Source organism: Mastigoproctus giganteus, chromosome 12 (assembly GCF_048544385.1).
Source record: "Mastigoproctus giganteus isolate SK-2022 chromosome 12, ASM4854438v1, whole genome shotgun sequence".
NCBI lineage: Eukaryota > Metazoa > Arthropoda > Arachnida > Uropygi > Thelyphonidae > Mastigoproctus > Mastigoproctus giganteus.
In genome coordinates, this window is record NC_143586.1 from 23,192,252 (window position 1) to 23,212,734 (window position 20,483).

General features: G+C 35.7%; 1 protein-coding gene across 1 annotated transcript in view; it reads right to left on the reverse strand.

Moving 5' to 3' along the window:
* The window catches only part of LOC150076780 (lethal(2) giant larvae protein homolog 1-like), a 227,416-nt gene that overhangs the window by 28,654 nt on the left and 178,279 nt on the right, over positions 1 to 20,483 (reverse strand). The window contains exons 18-19 of the mRNA XM_090386649.1: positions 16,088 to 16,204; positions 9,690 to 9,838 (exon numbers count right to left, since the gene is read on the reverse strand). Of these exons, the coding sequence (XP_090242775.1) occupies positions 9,690 to 9,838; positions 16,088 to 16,204 (266 nt within the window). The remainder of the gene's footprint in view (positions 1 to 9,689; positions 9,839 to 16,087; positions 16,205 to 20,483) is intronic.

A 20,483-nucleotide genomic window follows, 5' to 3' on the forward strand; every position in this document is an offset into this window, starting at 1 on the left:
TATATTCCTCTAGTAACTTTCTGCCCATGTAGTTTACATCATCGTCCTGTGGTACCACAACTTGGATGTTTGCAAACAATAGATTGTAAAGGTATTTATTTTGACCAAGGGGAACACCCATTGAACTGCACTTCTGTGACCATGGTCTTAGAACAACTTCCAGGTACAGCTTAAACAAAGTAGGTGACAAACAGCATCCTTGAAGTAGTCCTTTGGAAGTATTAAATTTTCTTGATATTTTTGAACCAATTTTTAAACAGCATGTATTGTCATGCAACAGGCAACATTGAAACCAAAACTTAATTGAACATCACAGGTACATGTGCATATCGCTTTTTACACAAATGTGATTCTTCATTTATTTTTTTTAATGTGCGTACTAGATGGTTAATTTGGTATTCATATAGAACAGGAAATGCCATCTTTTCACTTGATAGTGTATTATTTATATTCATAATTTTTTTTAGCATATCAACTGCTAAACATTTTCCTTTCACTTTAAATTGTGCATGATATGAATTTTTAATATCCATTTCCTAGAAAAATGATTAAATCAGATTGCTTAAGCATTTAATAAGGGTTTGATGTTTTGAGAGAAGGGCATTGTGGTTGTTCGTAATGAATTAATCAAATGTGAATAATTTTAATTAACGTGAATTGTTATTATTAAGTAAATTTTATTCTGTAGAAAGTATTACATTGTTAAACTCTAACACAATGGAACTACTTGATAACTGGCAACATTTGAGAGTGTCATATTAAATCGAATCATCAGGCTTAATTAGTAAAGATTTGGAAGCTGTGACTAACTATACACAGGATAGTTTCCTACCCTCTAAGGTTAGTAACAGCCTCCAAATCTATCCTAATTAGGCCCTCACTAAATAGAGAATAGAAAAACATCTATTATTAGGTAGTTCTATCATATGGGAGTTTAACTTGCTTTGTACACAATAAAATTCCTTAATAACAACAATTTAATTAATATTATTCAATTTAACTTGGCAGTAGCAGCATGCATCTCAAAAATAACATTCTCACATTATCCGTTAATCAATGATTAAAAATCTGAAGCATTTTCTACCGTCCTAAATACAGACTTTTGCTGCGATAGTCACCAAGCAATTTTCTTATAGTTTGTCACATGGAAATTGGGTGTGAGAAACTGTCAAGTGCCTCACCACCATTTTTGCAACTATTTTGATTTTACTTGAAGAGCAACATGGTACTGGACAAACACAGTATCAACTGTGTTTGCTTTAGATTACTTGTTTTTCCTCTCCCACTAGGTTCAATAAACATCTATTGTCTTACCTTAGTTGTTTTTCAAAGATTCATTTTCACAGCATAATGATGATAACATGAAACCCGGCATTCCCTCCCTTTCTGCTGGCCACTACCCAACAGGAAACAACATATACATAATTTCAAATTTTCCACACTGCAAAAGGCACCAAATTTGAAATAAACATTGGAATAAGCCTGAAAATGGAAGCAACTAATAGTATAAAATATATGCAAGTTTTTTAAATTTTTTAATATTTATATACATAATAAACAGAAATATATGCTCATGCACAATTTAAAATTTTGTGTGCTTTGCTTAAAGGCCTTTTAAACTGGAAGGACTAAGAGACCAATGCTTGTTTTGTGACTAATACATGTTTGTAATTTTAGCAAAATAATTTTTTTTTTTTAAATAAAAAGTGTCAAAATACACAAAGCTTGTTATAAAAATAATTTTTTTGAAAAACTTAAAATGTGACATAAATAACCTTTGCAATTCATTAAGAAAATAATGAAATTATTGGCATTGTTCGAACAAAATTCAAAAATTGGGAGGGGAAGGAGACTTTATAAAAATTAAAATGAAATGGGCACCTCTCAGGTGTTCCCATCCAGTTTTTGCTACTAATGGGAATGCTACCAATGCTGGGTTAATAAGGATTTAATTTAAAAAAAAACAAAAAAAAAAAAACTTTATTATTTTTTTTTTTTTCACTGAATTAAAGTCAGTTAAAATTTAATTTTTTGTATGCAATACCGAATTCAATAGACATTTTTGAAAATGCTCATTATATCTGGACAAATTATTGCCAAATACACATGCTATTTTTCTGATTTAATATTTAGCAATGACAAATTACTAAATATTAAATCAAAAATGTACTTTTTCCCCATGTAATTTTTCTGACAGAATCTTAATTCTCAGTCGATTCAACTACTGCTCATCTCAGTTGCCCAAATTATTCGCTGTACGATTCCTTTCGCCTCAAAGGTGGTACCTGTGCACATGTCCATTCCGATATCCCCTGTCAGAGACTTGGTAATTTGGAATCTCCTCTTTTCTCTCTACCTCATTGTGTCAAATTCATTTGTTGTCTCTACTGTTGTTCATCTGTTGTTTTCCCAACTTCACTAATCACTTGGAGCTCTTTGACTTCCTCTCTTTTCAACTTGACTTTCTCCAGTCCAACTTTCCTCTGGTCCTTGAGGTTGTCACAGACATTCTCTAAGATATGCCAGACAAGCTGTACTTGCTACCTGGGAGTCTAAAACGCTGATGGAACTGATATTCGGGTGACACTCAGTTCAAGTGAACTCAATTCAATTTCGGCAAAGTCCGGACGGTCTGTGATAGCCAAATCCTCTGCTTGCACCTTCACAATGGAGGGACTGTTAGTAATCCTGGGTATAACCTCCATGCTCAAGCACATGGTGGGTGACCACCCAGGTGTGAACCAATGTGTGGCACCCATACCACACGGAGGAATGCCGCCCCCTCTGTGTTACCAGGCAGTACTAGGTGGTAGATGACTCTCATCAACTGTTGCAATACCACCACTTTGCTTATTGGAGGCTTGAAGTGGTGGAACCCATGTTTAGTCGCTAGAGCTAAGTTCCGGTCAACCCTTCCCCATCTCTTCCATCATGCAGTATGACTGATGACTTTTGAGGTTATGATGAACGTCGTGGCAAGATCCAGTCTACCTTACATTTCGAGGGTACAGCTCTAAAACGGTGTTCGCAGGCTGGCCGCTAGTTAGTACACCGGACCAAACCTATTGGTAACTCTCTAGGAGGTTTCCAGATCAGCTAGTGTATAATCTTGCTACCTCTACTCTGCCAGATAGTGACTGGAGGGAGTCCAAGTAGTGTGTATGCGGGGGGGGGGGGGCATTGTCGAGGCCACGTCATATCAAGGATCTGGGTATATTTCTACCAAGTGTAGGCCATATCCAAAAATTTCATTACTTCATACATATGTCCCACCCACTTTTTCTTACTATTGAATACACCATGAATTGTCAAACTAATAGAGTAAGCTTATCTGCGAAAAGATCTAAACCTCCTAAACACTTCCTAATTCATTTCACAAATATACGTGGTCTGAATTCTAATCTCAACGATGTCCATTTCCTCTTGCAGTCTGCCAAACCCCATGTACTTATTCTGACAGAATCTCAGTTATCGGTTGATTCCACCACTTCTCATCTCAGATGCCCAAATTATTCGCTGTATGATTCCTTTCGCCTCAAAGTTGGTACTTGTGCATATGTCCGTTCCGATATTCCCTGTCAGAGACTTGGTAATTTGGAATCTCCTCTTTTCAATCTTCTCTGGCTTAAAATCTCTCTACCTCATTGTTTCAAATTCATCTGTTGTCTCTACCATTCTCCCAACTCCACTAATCACTTGGAGCTCTTTGACTTCCTCTCTTTACAACTTGACTTTCTCCAGTCCAACTTCCCTAACAATGAGGTAATTTTCCTTGGTGATTTTAATGTTCACAACTCCAGCTGGCTTCCATTTTCTAGTCACACCGACCCAGCTGGTCGAGATGCTGAGGCTTTTGCAATTACTAATGACCTTGTACAGATTGTTCATTTACCTACAAGAATAATGGACAATCCTAACCATACAGCCAACACGCTTGATCTCTTTCTCACAAACAACCCTTCTAAGCACACACAGTCGAAGTGAGAGGTCCTTTAGTCACCTCAGATCACAACTTGGTGATTGTCTCTTCTCCAATGGAGGCTCTATCTCATGGCTATTCCCAACCTCGTGTTGTTTGGCATTACAAGAACGCAAAATGGGATGACCTGCGAGACATCTTTTCTTCTTTTCCTTAGTCGGATTACTGTTTCAAAACTTCTGATGTCAACGTTTGCTCAGATCGTGTCAGTGAAATTTTTCTTGCAGGAATGGAATCCTTTATCCCACACTCCACTTTAAAATCTCATCCTTTATCTAAACCTTGGTTTTCCAATAAATGTGCTAAGGCTGTTCAAGAGAAGAACGTTGCATATCATAATTGCCGTGTTTCTAATTCTTCAGTTTCATTTTCTGCCTACAACAAAGCTCGCAACAATTGTAAAGCAGTTATTAATCAGTCCAAACTAGAGTTTGAACAGGCTAAGAGTAGAAAACTTGCTTCTTACCCTAATAGTAGCCAAGCATTCTGGTCTCTTGCCAAAGCTATTGGCCGCAACGTTTGCCTATCTCTGCTCCCACCTCTGTCCAAACCAGATGGTTCTGTTGTCACTTCAATCAAGGATAAAGCTGACCTGCTAGCATCCCATTTTCCTTCCAACTCACGTATTAATGATCTTGGTAAAACACCTTCCACCATTCCCAACATACTCCATTCAATGCCTCCTGTGATCGTCCGTCAAAAGGATGTCAGAAGGATTTTGAACAATCTGGCTGCTAAGAAAGTTCCAGGTCCCAATGGTATTTCTCCACTTGTTCTCAAAACCTGTGCTCTTGAACTTACTCCTGTTCTTTGCGCATTTTTTCACTTTCTTATTCCAAAGGTGTTTTTCCTTCTGCTTGGAAATTTTCTCATATCCAGCCAGTTCCTAAAAAGGGTGACAAATCCCTCCCATCCAATTATCGTCCAATTGCAATTACTTCTACTCTTTCTAAAGTAATGGAGAAATCAATTAACCACCAACTCTTAAACTACCTAGAAACCTTCCGTCTGATCAACGATCGCGAGTATGGATTCCGTCAGTGTCGATTCACTGGTGATATTCTGGCTTATGTTACCCATTTATGGACAAATTAAATGGAAAAGTTCAGTGAAACACAAGCAGTTGCTCTTGACATCTCAAAGGCTTTTGATGTTGTTTGGTATAAAGATCTTCTAAATAAGCTTCCACCTTATGGTTTGCAACTGTTTTTTGTAATTGGTTATCCAGTTTTCTCTCTGATCGCTCACTGAGGCTGATGGTAGATGGCTCTCTGTCTTCTAATTTCTCCACTAATGCTGGTGTCCCCCAAGGTTCAGTTCTTTCCCCCACTCTTTTCCTCTTGTATATTAATGACCTTCTTCCATTGACTAGAAATCCTATCCATAGTTTTGCTGATGATAGCACATTGCATTCCACTTTCCATTTTGAGAAACCTTGCCCAGCTGAATTAGCTTCAACTTCTCAAAAATCTGCTGCCAATTCCTTAAATGCCGATCTCCAGGTTATTCTCCAGTGGGGCATAGACAACTTAGTTGATTTCAACCCTTCTAAAACTCAGTCTTGTTTTATATCTCGCAAAAAGGATTCTTCTGCTCCTATGCATATCTTTGGTGACATTCCGATTTCTAGGCAAAATGATATATCCCTTTTGGGGATTACTCTGACTGCTAATCTCTCTTGGCACAAGCATATTACAAATATTGCTTCCTCTGTATCTAAAAAACTTGGTTTTCTCTTTCACTCTCGGCGTTAATTTTCTTCCAAACAGCTGTTCACTCTGTACAAATCACAAATCCGCATCATGGAATATTGTTCCCACATCTGGGGTGGTGACCCCCCAAAACCTCTCTCAGGCTTTTTGATTCCATTCAGAAGAGGGCAGTTAGGTTAATTAATGATTCATCTCTAACAGAGTCTCTCCATACGCTGTCTCAGATGTTATGTTTCTGCTGCATGCATCTTCTACAGATATTTCCACGGGCACTGTTCTTCTGAATTGGCTTCTATAATTCCCGCTCTCTCTTTCAAAACAGTCAGAACACGTGCCGCCACCAGCCAACATCCATTTACTGTCCAACTATAAACTCACAGAACCAACTTTTCATCTTCCTCATTTATTCATTCAACTGCTGTTTTCTGAAACAACCTTCCTTCATACGTATTTCCTGAAAATTACAATCTACAGAAGTTCAAGTCCAATGTCAACAAATATCTTCTTTCTTCTTCTCAACCTCCAACCCACGCAAAGTACTAAGTACTATAGGTTCTAATACCTCTCGTGTCTGGGGTTTACATAAAAAAAAAAAAAATAATAATAATAATAATAATAATTCCTCATTAAATTACAGTAAGTCCCTGACTTACGTAAAATTCGGAGTAATGTACATTTTTTTATTTTTTATTTTTAGGATTGTAAAATTTAAAACAGTAAAAAAAAAAAAAAAAAAAAAGTAATAATAAATAAATCAATGACGACGAACACACGGCATGCACAAACTGCACAAGTGAGATATGGAGTAACAAGCTTAAAAAAATAGGAATGAAGAGAAGATTCTGAAAATTTGTTTTTTTTAATATGACTGAAGATTTCAAGTGAAGGGGGACGCACATTTCAATAATAAAATCCCACAGAATTCCAGCTATCGGTATTATTGCAAATGCAATAAGACTGAGTTTACTACCCATTTGTAATGAATTGCACTAACAGAAAAACCCAATAAACCAGAACCTGCAAATTGTCTTGACTGTTTTATGGTAGTGACTTCCAGAAATGTGCTTTAATGTAAAATAAAATGTGAGTATGTGAGCTCGTGTTAGGTGATAATAGTCTGCTTCTGCCTTAACCCTGTGAAGTTCTTTAGAAAGAAAATTTCATTTTGACTGTTATGGTGCCAAGTAAGAGAATAAGTGACAGCGGTACTAGTAAATCTACCAAGAAAAGAAAAGTGATTGATTTTGATCAGCAAATTAAAATAATAATGATGTATGAAAATGGCCAAACATTAACAAGTATCGTGCAGAATTTCGATCTGTCAGTGTTAGGGTTAACACAATAATAAAGGACAAAGATAAATGAGAAGTGGTGAAGGGATCGGCACCAATGAAGACAACTGTAATAACCAAGACTACGAAATACATATCAGTTTTTACAGTACAATAACATCCGTTTTTTGTTCCTTTTAATGTTTTCTTTTCTTGTATGCCACTTTGGCTACTTCACCACCGTCCCAGATAAAGATTTTAATTGAACTAATTAAAAATATATAACTAATTAATTGAAAAATATATAACAATTTTTCTTCATCCTTCTGAGAATATTATGTGGATTTTGTAATTTTGGCATAAAGGATATAGTAGAAATATTTTATTAGTCATCCTCGAGTTATGTAAAAGTCGACTTACGTAACATATCTCTTACGTATATCAGGGACTTACTGTATATCCTAATAAATTGTGGGTTTAGTGTCAAACAACTACAAAGTCATTTTGTAGTTAACTAAGAAAAAGTAATTTCACTTTTTTTTAGTTTACCGGAAATGTACTTACAGCCCAAGCTAACTTGTAAAGTACTAATCAGAGAGATACAGCTCTATAATATGATGTGCATTATTATTTGTATAAGTAAAACTAAAGTTATAGTCAGTCCTCGTATAACACGTGTTTACACTACACGAATTCAATCATACACGATTTATAAATAGGGGAACGTTATCTTATATAACACGAACTGAATTCGCTTATGCACGATTCGCCTTTGTGTTTACAAGAAATGGCAGTCGAACGCGGAATCACCCCAACTGAACGCAACACGATAGGAATGAAGAGAAGATTCTGAAAATGTATTTATGTTTTTTTATATCAGTGAAGGGGAAACACATTTCACCATAATAACGTAAAAACCAACACAATTCCAGCTATCGGTATAATCGCAAATGCAATTAGATCAAGTTTACTACCAGTTTATAACAGATTCCACTCGCAGAAACACAACTGGAAATTGTTTTTTATTGTTTTATGGTAGTAACCCCTAGAAATGTGCTTTAGTAAAATGTGAGGTGTTAATAGTGTATCTCTGCCTTTACGGTGTTGTTTATTCAGTTGATACACGCGTGCAGCTTTATTTATGTGTATAAAGCGTGCCTCCTCTTTTTGTAATTGTGCTTTATTCCCTAAAAATGAGTAAAATACTTAAAAGGTGTGAAAAGGAAGCGTCCTGGTGAAGACACTGCAGATTCACAGAGAAAAACAAAAGCAATATCGATAAATAGAGGCGGTCGGGATCAAAAATTCTTACTCAGGAAAATTTATAGTGGCCTCATACTATGGTTTATGGCCAAAGTCACACAGGCCTCCGGCCCACCGGGGTTTCCCCGGTAAGGCTTATAGCCAGTCCGCTTCTGTCAATAGAGAAAAAATATGAAATTGTGAAACGCTTTAAGTGAAATGAAAGACCATGTGATATTGCATATGCTACAGACCTAAATGAGGCAACGTCGAGAATTACAAAGAATGCAGAGAAAATAAAAACAACTTTAATAGCAGGAACAACTCAAAGTGTAATTAAAATCCATTAGATTAAGACACAAAGAATTGGAAGAGATGGAATGGCTGTCATCTGTTTGGATAGAAAATCAAACAAAAAAAGTTTGCTTACGATAGAAGCAAAAGCATTAGCAATATTTTATTACGTAATAGTCATAATCAAATACTTACGTATTTTAAAATACTTAAGTAATTAAAAGGCTTGCATATTACGTATAATAATAAATAATTGTAATAAAATACTTACGTATTTTATTACGATTATTTATTGTGTTTGGTAATGTTTTGGTTACAAATGTGTGTTCAATCTTGGGTGGTTGGCACCTAACCCTATTTTTCCCATAGGGCCTGTTGTTTATATTGCACGATTTTGCATTGCACGTAGGTTTCTAGGAACACAACTATCGTGCTATACGAGGACTGACTGTACTTCAAAAAATGCAATTTTGTAGTTAACATTGTTTTACACTAAACCCTCGAAATGAAATAATTTACAATGCTGGAAATTATAACAGGATTGTGAGGACATTAACTATAAATATTTTTGAAAATTTATTTGAAGAGGTATCTAATCTTCTTTTATATGTCTTCAATATAGATATCAGGGATATTTAAAACTAAATTACACATGAAAACTGAATTATGATACAGATACTTAGGTCATCTTAGTTTTTTATTTATTTATTTTTTTTTTCACTGCAGTCCAATGTGGTATATCAGTTGATGATCATTAATGAAGAGGAAAACTGTGCAGGTTTACCCTATAGTAGTACAGGGAAAAATTGAAAGGGGGTGGGGACCATAAAATAAATTGGACTTTCTAGGGCATAAAAAAGTATTGCATAGGAGTTTTTCTTAAAATGTTCATGCCAGGTTTCATCTTTTCCACTAGTCAATCCTGCCAAATCCAAATATATATTTCTTAGAAAGTACAGCATTCATATTTTGCCACCTTAGATATCTGCAGCAATAACACTTTATTTACTGCAATATAAACTTTTTATATTCTTTAGATTGAAATTTTCAAAAAACCATTCACAATTTCCCTTGTGAGTGGTTTCTGGAAAGCAATATACATTAAAATTATATTTATCCAAGAAGGATTTCAGAAGACTTTTGATCCCTTCCAAAGTACATAATTTAAATTGATATAATATAAATACATACCTCCATCTACTGCATCTACTACAGTTTCCCTTGTTACTGAAGTTGATGTAGATACACATGTAACTTTTGTTACTGTTTCCTGTGTTTTTACAACTCTAGATTCTTCTTTCTTTTCTATGACCACAGTAGATTCTTCTGTGCTCAATGTACTGAAAGAAAATGTTTGTATTTCATGTTTAAAATGGTTGTTATAATGATTTTAAAATTGGAAGAAAACTATTCACTTAATCATCATCCAAAATAAAAATATCAAAAACTGATTTTTACTAAAGTGTTACAAGTAGTAAATAACACTAGAATATGTTAAAGTAGCAAATACCATAAGTAAAGTGAGAGCCTCTCTCTTTCTCTCCTCAGAAGTATGCATGTATATCTGTAATTCAGAGTCAGATGGAATTAAGTTACATTAATAATTTTTATAAGAGAGCCTGGGAAATTTTATTTTGTCTCATTTTTTAGATTTTCTCAACAATAATCAAATTGTTCAAGAATTAGTTATGTTACAAGTTACGTAATAAATGTGTTTTTTTTTTTTTTTTTTTTTTAAAACAGATTGGACTTAATATTGTGTGACTCCAAACTATGGACTTAAATGTCTAATAACTATTTATCTAAGTTTCTTATCAAGCTTAAAATAAATAAGTTATATGATTCTTTTCATTGATTGTTTCATGCACTGAATTCAACATATCCAAAAATAAAAATAAATAAAAAAATAAAGTGTGTGGTTATTCTGTTGTACTTAATACTATGGTTTGTCAGGATCAACTGGACTTAAGACAATTTTAGGAAATTGATATTAATGCGAACTCAAACAAAGATTTATTGAAAAGAAAAAAATTTAAAAAATATATATTTCAGATCTCAATACAATCTTTTTATTTTTATTTTTTTTTTTTATAAAATTTTAACAATTCAACAAGATTTAAGTAAACGCTCAAAATCTAAAAACAACTAATCATTCTTTTAATTTTCAAAGCTATTTGTAGAAGTTGTGAAATTTGGAATTTATGTCAGTAGGTCATCATGTTTATTCTAATGACATTTTGAAGGTCATCATGTTTATTCTAATGACATTATCTGTCATTGTTTCACTATTCCATGGTTCGACATATGAAGCCTCGCCAACATGCCCTGTCCATGTACTTTTCTCTGTCATTGATTTCACTCCAGTTTCCTCTCTTAATGACATCGGTCTTTATCATGTCTTGCCATCTCATTCTTGGTCTCCCCCTTGATCTTTTGTCCCTTAATTGTAAATCAAACATTCTTCTTGGCAAACGCCTCTCGTTCATCCTCTTTACATGTCTGACCCATTTCAAGAGAAACCTTTTAATCCTGTCCTGAAGTTTTTCAACCTGAATTCTCTCCCTAATCGCACCATTCCTGATTTTGTCGCGTATTGTCTTTCTAACTATGCTCCTCACAAATCTCATTTCTGCCCCCTGAATTCTGCTTTCATCCTTTTTCCTCACAGTCCAGGTTTCAGATGCATATGTTAGAATTGGTATGTAATAGGCCTGATACACAGGGTGTCTCAAAAATATTGGTACAAACATTTAAAGGAGGTAGGTAACATCTATAAGGAATGTGAATCTCATAGGAACCCATAACCAGAAACGTCATGGGAAAGTAGTAGCAGAGGCACAAGAAGCAGAAATGGCACAAGACAGTAATTAGTGGCAAACATTTATTTGACATAATATTAACAATGGAGTACGAGATGGATGCATTTCATGATGTTACAACAGATGCTCGAAGGTTCCACCATGAGACGCGATGCATGCGTGACACTGATGCAGCATGGATTGGCGGACACGGTCGAACACACACTTGGAGTTCCTTTGACAGTAGTAGCAGCGCACATGAGTCTCGCCACGAGATCCATTTACATCTCCACAGGTGATTCATACACGATAGATTTCAGGGCCCCACAGAAAGAAATCAAGGCTCGATAAATCAGGTGAGTGTGGGGACCAGGCAACGGGTCCACCACGGCCAATCCATCGACGCCCAAAACGCCTGTTCAAATGGTCACAAATGCACCTTCCATAATGGGCAGGCGCCCCGTCATGTTGAAACCAAATGTTGCGTCTCACATTTGCTGGAACATCATCAAGTAACCCTGGTAGAACTTATTCAAGAAAGATCCGATATTTAGTGGAGTTCATGTGGGATGGTAACAGGTATGGGTCGACTAAGCAGTCACCGACCATACCTGCCCACACCGTGTGGGTTGTCGTGAGCCCAAACATGAGCATTGTGCTGATTGAATAAGCCTTCCTGAGTGAAAGAAGCCTCATCCGTGAACAAAATATAGGCTGGAAAATTCAAGTCTTGAACACTTTCTTGGAGAAACCACTGCGCAAAAGCCACATGTGCGATATTCTTGGGGGAGCAGTAACTGAACCCTTTGGAGATGAAAGGGGTGTAAGGAATTGTCGTACCAGACACTCTGTACACTGCAACGAGACACTCCTAGGGTAGAGGCAATGGCACGTGTGCCAGTAGTAGGATTATTCTGGACGGCATTCAACACACTTTCTTCAATGGCTGGAGTTCGCGTTGAACGTGGTCTGCCTGCACTACTCCTGTTACTTCTAAATGGCTCATAATCGCACAAATTTTGATGCACACACGTGCAACAAATGGTGGTCCGGTACATGTCTGTCTGTCTGGGAAGCGTTCTCCATAAATTCATTGAGCGGCTCATCCATTGCCCTCTGCTAATCCATACACCGGGTGCATGTCTGCCAGCTCACAGTTCGTATATCGATGCATGCTCTTCGTGCGGTGACTACCGCGCTGTCTACCGACTTATGGTGACGTTTCCGGTTATGGGTTCCTATGCGATTCACATTCCTTTAGATGTTACCTACCTCCCCTAAACGTTTGTACCAATATTTTTGAGACACCCTGTATAGCCTTCCTACACTTCAGTGGTATGTTCCTGTTCCAGATCAGATCTTTTGTCTGCCTATAGAAATTCCCGCTCGCTCGCTTGTATCCTTCTACTTATTTCTTTGTCTATCACTCCAGTCTTTGTAATGGTGCTTCCTAGATACTCGAAGTTGTTAACCATTTTTAGCTCTTTTCTTTTCATTGTAATGTATCCATTAAGCTCGCCACTCCTCTTTAGAACCATTACTTCACTCTTCTCCTGACTGAAAACCAGTCCAAATTCATTGGCCATACTAGCCCATATATCAACCTGTCACTGCACCTGTTCCCTGCTCTCTCCCCATATACAGAGGTCATCTGCGAAGAGCATGACTTTCATCTGGTCCTGTCCAAGTTGTTCCACCACTCTACACTGCACATTATTCATGACAGCTATGAATAGTAGTGGTGACAGGATGCCTTCTTGCCGCAAACCTGATGTTATTTCGAAGGTCTCCGTCAACCCCAATTTCTTAGTGATAGCAATTCAAAATTAGTATATTGATGTCTTCTAGTTCATCTGTTGAAATCAATTTTTTAAAAATCTTCTTGCCGAAAATCTATTTTATAAAACAGTATTCTGGGGAAGTCAACTCTAAATTACATGTGAACTACCTCAGATATCAGAAAATTGCTTTTAGATTTTGACTTTTTATTTTTAATATAAGAAGAGTCACATTAAGATTTAAAAAAATTTTTGACATCTTGTGCTTCCATTGGAAGAAAAAAAAAAAAAAAAAAAAACTGAGATATTGTTCTTTTTCCCTATCATGCAGGCAAGTTGTTGCCAGTCCTGTGGTATCATTATAGCGAAGTTGGGCGATTATTATTATTATTAGCCATATGATGTACATGGAAGCCTGAGGCTTATGCTGCACCAGGCAAAAAAAATTTCTGAGTACACAGAGAGAGAGAGAGAGAGAGAGAGAGAGAGAGAGAGAGAGAGAGAGAGAAATAGAAAGGAATCACCAAGAAAGAGAAGAATGATAATATCCAGCTCAGGACACTGGGTGTGCCAAGCCCATAACTTCTCAATGACTGAATTCACAGAATCAGCTCATATGAATGTCCACAAAAAAGAAATTGGCAATATATATTTTTTTTAATTGGGGCTTTACTTGAAGCATGTAGCAGTAGCATAAAATCATTTGCATGTTCCTCTTTTGTGAAGGACAATTACCTGACCAAACTGTCAGCTTACTTATTTGAGAAGGAATATTTTTTTCGATGAAGTGATACACTTTAATAAACAAGAAGCCATCTTGTTACTGTTACACCCAGCAATTTATTCATCCCACATCAGGTATGAAGACTTCTTAAACGTTGCACATATTTGTGTAATTGAATGACCAAAGTTTCAATGACTAAAAGCTCTGGAAATTTGTTAATACTGGAGTTGGTAAGCACTTTTGAAAGTGAACCATAACTTTTTTCCTGGGGTGTTTTAAGTGATCTTATTTTATCAAAGCATTTGTTTCCATAACATAATTGAGCCTCAGCTAAATGATTTTCATACTCCACCTGAATACCTTCTAAGGAAGCTTCATTTAATTTGACCAGAAACTGATCACATGAATCGCATGTATCATTTGAAAGAGGCTTAAATCTCAAATTATATTCAGAGTTGATTATTTCATTACAGAGCCATGCTGCTAATAGCAGGTACTGAAATAGCAGAAGTGACTAAAAATAAGGTGACTCCCCAGGTATTTATTATTTTTATTCAGGTTTATTACAATTTTAGTGTGATTCCCAACAGGAAAACTTTTGAGTGTGCTGTCTTATATTATTTTTTATTTCCATTCTATTTACAGGTTTCATGTCTACTCCTCTGATCAAGACTGACAATATCAGATCTTTGCCTTTTTTTTAACGTAAATCTTATAGTGGTTTGGGAGATATTCAAGGTATTCATAAAGAAAAGCTAGCAGACTTTTTTTTTCCCATTAATATTGAAAAAAATACTTGAAAGAACTTTCATTTTCCATATCTTTGCTCCTGCTATTTCTCAAATGCACTAAATGGGTATTTCTATTGTTGATGCTATGAATTGCCATTTTGGTTTATTGAGTTGTCACATTTCCAGTATTGAGTGTATATTTTTCTTCTTTGTTCTTTGGATATAATCTTTGAACAATTCACTTATATTTTTCAAGAGAGGAGTCTTTTACTTCTTGTTTTTTCATTAATTTACTTCTGCTAGATAAATATTCTTCACTAGCAGCCTTCCAAGTATCTTCCTTTCTTCTTCTTTATTTCCTAGATTTGACTTTCTCAATTTCCAGATCTTGGTTATGTTTTTGGCTTCTAAAATTTTGTATGTCACTATTTTCTCCTTTAGTTGTGTCATCTGAACTATCATCATCTGAGCTATCAGTTTGAGAATTTGATCTTCTTCATTTGATATTTTAACATTATCTTCTAGAAAAGAGAGGTTTCCATTTTGTTCATTATTTTTTGTCAGATGCAACTGACAGTGCAGCCGTTGGACATATTTCAGTAATATGTACCCTCTTTGCATATTTTCTTCATACATTATACTACTTATTTGTGTCTCTATATGTTGTTTCACAGTTTTCACCCAAAAAAAATAATAATAATAGGGATGTTTTCTATATAGAGATATAACATCACTCTGAATAAAATCAGTCTCTTCGTTGCTGGATCTTTCTCTGAAAGGATATTACAAAAAAAAAAAAAAAAATCAAGACTAAGATAATGAAGAATGTAGCCACCTAGTGCAACATGCAATAAATAATTAAAAAGTTGATGGCTTGGCAGTATTGCAGAGGATAGATTATGGTGGGGTGGGGGCTTTGATTGTGACTGGTACCAAACATTTCTAGCACCTTGTAACCTCCTAAAATGAATTCAGTAGTCAAAATATGTTACACAAATTTTTCATACAGAGCTTGTTGTTGTTGTTTGGTTTTTAGGAGCATTAGCAACTAAGGCCATATTGCTCCGGGATATGCGGTGGTCATTCTATGACCTTTCCGCATCTTCCGTATTTGGTGGTGACGGGCTTGAACCCCGGTCTAATCAAGAACCGTGTGCTATGCACTGCTGCTCCTTCCCACCTGGCTACGGAGGCGGCTAATCCATACAGAGCACTGTTCAGGCTTTCATTATTATTTTAATTGACATGTGTTACAATTTGTATTCCTACACTGAGATATCCAAATTTTTTATGATGATATCTTGCCAATTCTAACATAATAAATGCTTCAAATCAATAGCCATGACTGCATTAAAGAAATAATAAAATTCACACAAAGCTAATTCTAATAAATACTTAATTTATGCTGTTTCAATTTGTACACCAGCATGTTTGAAGCAGAGTTAAGGAAGTTGATACAGAAAAAAAAAAAAAAAAAAAAAATGCAGCCTGTATATATACACAACAACTACTAAATTGTAAACAGCAATGCATATTTAAGATGATTTGAAATACATACGCCAAATGATCCCTGACACTGTCGACTGTTGTATCAAGATCCTTCTTATCCATTTCTTGGGAAGTGTTGCTTCCTACTTGGGAAATTTCAAGTGCTTGTGTGTTTTCTTCATTATCACTAATAAAAAAGAGAGAGAGAGAAATACTGTTATACCCTTATAAAATTTTGACTCACAGCAGACCAACAAAGAAAGAGACCACAGATGAAGGACGAGTATTTCAAGAACAATGGAAGAAAAATATTGTTTTATACAATAAAAAAACCCTACATTATCTGTTTGTTCCCACCCCACAGGTGGGAACAATATTCCATGATAGGGCGGATCTGCGATTTGTACAGAGTGAACAGCAGTTTGTAAGAAAAGTAACGCCGAGAGCGAAAGAGAAAACCAAATTTTTTAGATGCAGAGGAAGCAATATTTGTAATGTGCTTGTGCCAAGAGAGATTAGAACACAGGGTAATCCCCAAAAGAGATATCAACTTGCCTAGAAATTGGAGTGTCACCAAAGATAAGCATAGGAGCAAAAGAATCCTTTTTGCGAGATATAAGACAAGACTGAGTTTTAGGATTGAAATCAACTAAGTTGTCTTTGCCCCACCGGAGAATTACCTGGAGATCGGCATTTAAGGAATTGGTAGCGGATATTCAAGAAGTTGATGCTGATTGAGCAGGGTAAGGTTTCTCAAAATGGAAAGTGGAATGCAATGTGCTATCATCGGCAAAACTATGGAAGAACAGTCAATGGAAGAAGGTCATTAATATACAAGAGGAAAAGAGGGGGAAAGAACTGCACTTTGGGGGAAACCAGCATTAGGAGAAAGAAAAGAAGTTAGAAGACAGACTATCTACCATCACCCTCAGTGAGCGATCAGAGAGAAAACTGAATAACCAATTACAAAAAACAGTTCGCAAACCATAAGATGGAAGCTTGTTTAAAAGACCTTTATGCCAAATATGATTGAAAGCCTTTGAGATGTCAAGAGCAACTGCATGTGTTTCACCAAACTTTCAAATTGAATTTGTCCATAAATGGGTAACAGAAGCCAGAATATCACTGGTGGATCAACACTGATGGAATCTATACTGGCGATCATTGATCAGACATGTTTCTAGGCAGTTTAATAAGAGTTGGCAGTTAATTGATTTCTCCATTACTTTAGAAAGAGTAGAAGTAATTGCAATGGGATGATAATTTGTTGGGGGAAATTTTTCACCCTTTTTAGGAAGTGGCTGGATATGAACAAATTTCCAAGCAGAAGGAAAAACACCTTTAGAATAAGAAAGTGAAAAAATGTGGCAAAGAACAGGAGTAAGTTCAGGAGTGCAGATTGTGAGAACAAGTGGAGAAATACCATCGGGACCTGGAGCTTTCTTAGCAGCCAGATTGTTCAAAATCCTTCTGACATCCTTTTGACGGAAGGCCACAGGAGGCATTGAATGGTGTGTGTTGGAAGAAAAATGGGATGCTAGCAGGTCAGCTTTATCCTTGGCTGAAGTGACAACAGAACCATCTGGTTTTGACAGGGGGAGTGAGCAGAGATGGGCAAAAGCTGCAGTGAATAGCTTTGGCAAGCGACCAGAATTCTTGGCTACCATTAGGGCAAGAAGTAAGTTTTCTACTCTTAGCCTGTTCAAAAATCTAGTTTGGACTGATTAATAACTGCTTTACAATTGTTGCGTGTTTTGGTGTAGGCAGAAAATGAAACTGAAGAATTGGAAACAAGTAAATTATGATATGCAACATTCTTCTCTTGAACAGCCTTAGCACATTTATTGGAAAACCAAGGTTTAGATAAAGGACAAGATTTTAGTGTAGAGCGTGGAAAAGGGATTCCATTCCTACAAGAATAATTTCACTGACACGATCTGAGCAAACGTTGACATCAGAAGTTTTGAAACAGTAATCAGACAAAGGAAAAGAAAAGAAATCTTGCAGATCATCCCAATTTGAATTCTTGTAAAGCCAAACAACATGAGGTTGACAATAGCCATGAGATAAAGGCTCCATTGGAGAAGAGATAATCACCAAGATGTGATCTGAGGTGCCTAAAGGATCACTCACTTCAACCATGTACTTAGAAGGGTTGTTTGTGAGAAAAAGATCAAGCGTGTTGGCTGTATGGTTAGGATTGTCCGGTATTCTGGTAGGTAAATGAACAATTTGTGCAAGGTCATTAGTAATTGCAAAAGCCTCAGCATCTCGACCAGCTGGGTCGGTGTGACTAGAAAATGGAAGCCAGCTGGAGTTTTGAACATTAAAATCACCAAGGAAAATTACCTGACTGTTAGGAAAGTTGGATTGGAGAAAGTCAAGTTGCAAAGAGAGGAAGTCAAAGACCTCCAAGTGATTATTGGAGTTGGGAGAATGGTAGAGACAACTGATGAATTTGACAGAATGAGGTAGAGAGATTTTAAGCCAGAGAAGATTCCAAATTACCAAGTCTCTGACAGGGAATATTGGAACGGTCATAAGCGCAAATACCACCTTTGAGGAAAGGAATCATACAGCAAATAATTTGGGCAACTGAGATGAGCAGTAGTTCAATATTATTGGAAAACTAAGGTTTAGATAAAGGATGAGATTTTAAAGTGGAGTGTGGAATAAAGGATTCCATTCCTACAAGAATAATTTCACTGACATGGCTTAACAGAGACAAAGTTTTGCAGTGTTTTATGTTGCTTTTTGAGGAAATAAAGATGCTTTTTACCAGAAAAAGGACAAGACGTGAATATATTTAATGATTGTGAATGGATTTGTGACTTAGCATTTTTGACAGATATTGCAGCTCATCATAATGAATTAAATGAGAAATTACAAGGCAGAAACCAATTGATTTCTGCAGGGTGTCACCTTTCAGATAAAATTAGAGCTATTTAGAGAACCACTAGCAAACAATAACACCTCACTTTCCTAGATGCCAAGAAACTTAAATATAATATGAATAATTCCAAGTATGTTTGTCATGTAGACATAGAACCCGATAAAAACATGTTGATAATCTTTGCAAATCTTTTCAAAGCTTCCCAAAGATGCAGATTCAAATTTGCAGCTGCAACTCATTGAACTTCAGTGTAATGATGAGCTGCTCTAAAAGTTCAAAGAGAGGAATATGCTAAACTTCTATAAATGTCTTTCAAAAGAAGTCTTTCCTAATTCTCTCTCTCTCTCTCTCTCTCTCTCTCTCTCTCTCTCTCTCTCTCTCTCTCTCTCTCTCTCAGAGAGCAGCTTATTATGCTTGTTTGTTTGGAAGCACTTAAACAGGCATTTTCACTTATGAAGGCATTTTCAGGCATTTGAACAGGCATTTTCACTTATGAAGATGATTAAATTGAAGTATAGAAATCATCAGCTAATGGATAAAAATTTAAATTCAATATTAAAAATGAACACTACCAACATCACACCAGACATGAAACATTTAGCAAAAGCAATGCAGGCTCAAAGATCTCACTAGCATAGATGGAGAACTAAAACATATACTAAAGATTAGTTTGCTTACCAATTTTTCAGATTTTTTTTTTTTTTTTTGCATTGAAATAATAAAAAAACACTTTTATTGTTAGATATAATGAAAAATATAAATGTCTTGTTCTTAGTTATGTATGTATGTACTAATGTGATAATAAATTCAAATGCACAAATTAAATTTATTTACAATGTTAACATATCAAATCAATAGTATTTTAAAGTAATTTTTGTATTTATTAAAATTTTTCTTAATGTGGCCCGCAAGCTCAGAAAATATCTGTAATGCAACCTGTTGATAGAAAAGGTTGTGCATCACTGGTTTAGACCATTTAAGAACGGCTTATTAGCAAACTTTTTCTGATAATGCAGAGGTTGAAAACAATGTATGTCAGCAGCTATGCGTCTTTTTATAAAATAAGAAGTCTAAGAAGTCTTTTTATAGAAAAGGTATAAATAGTATTGATGATTAAGTTGAAAAATAATCTCCCCCCCCCCCCAATCCATCCATCCATCCCAATTATCAATGTAGTTAGAAAAATCTTATAGCTCAGTCTTTGTATGTAATATGCCAAGCTTAAAATTGTAACCTTTAGAGGTTACAACTTTAAGCTTGGCATATTACATACAAAGCTACAGAGCAGTTTTTTTTTTTTTTTTTTTTTTGCTCTTTATATGTAGGAATGGTGGGAGTGGCGTGCTTTCAAAAAGGTATTTATTCATTCAGCTGTAATTATATTATTCTAAACTTATTTAAAAAAGTAGTGCTTGCATATTGGCAATAGAGTTAAGTTTTGTATACCTTTATTATTTTGACTTAAGGGGTTATCAAAAGAGAGTGCATGCATAGTGTAAACAAAGATGGATATATTCAGTGGTGTCAAGAGGGTGCAATCCATTTTTCTCTTTGTAGAATCCAACTCTGAAAA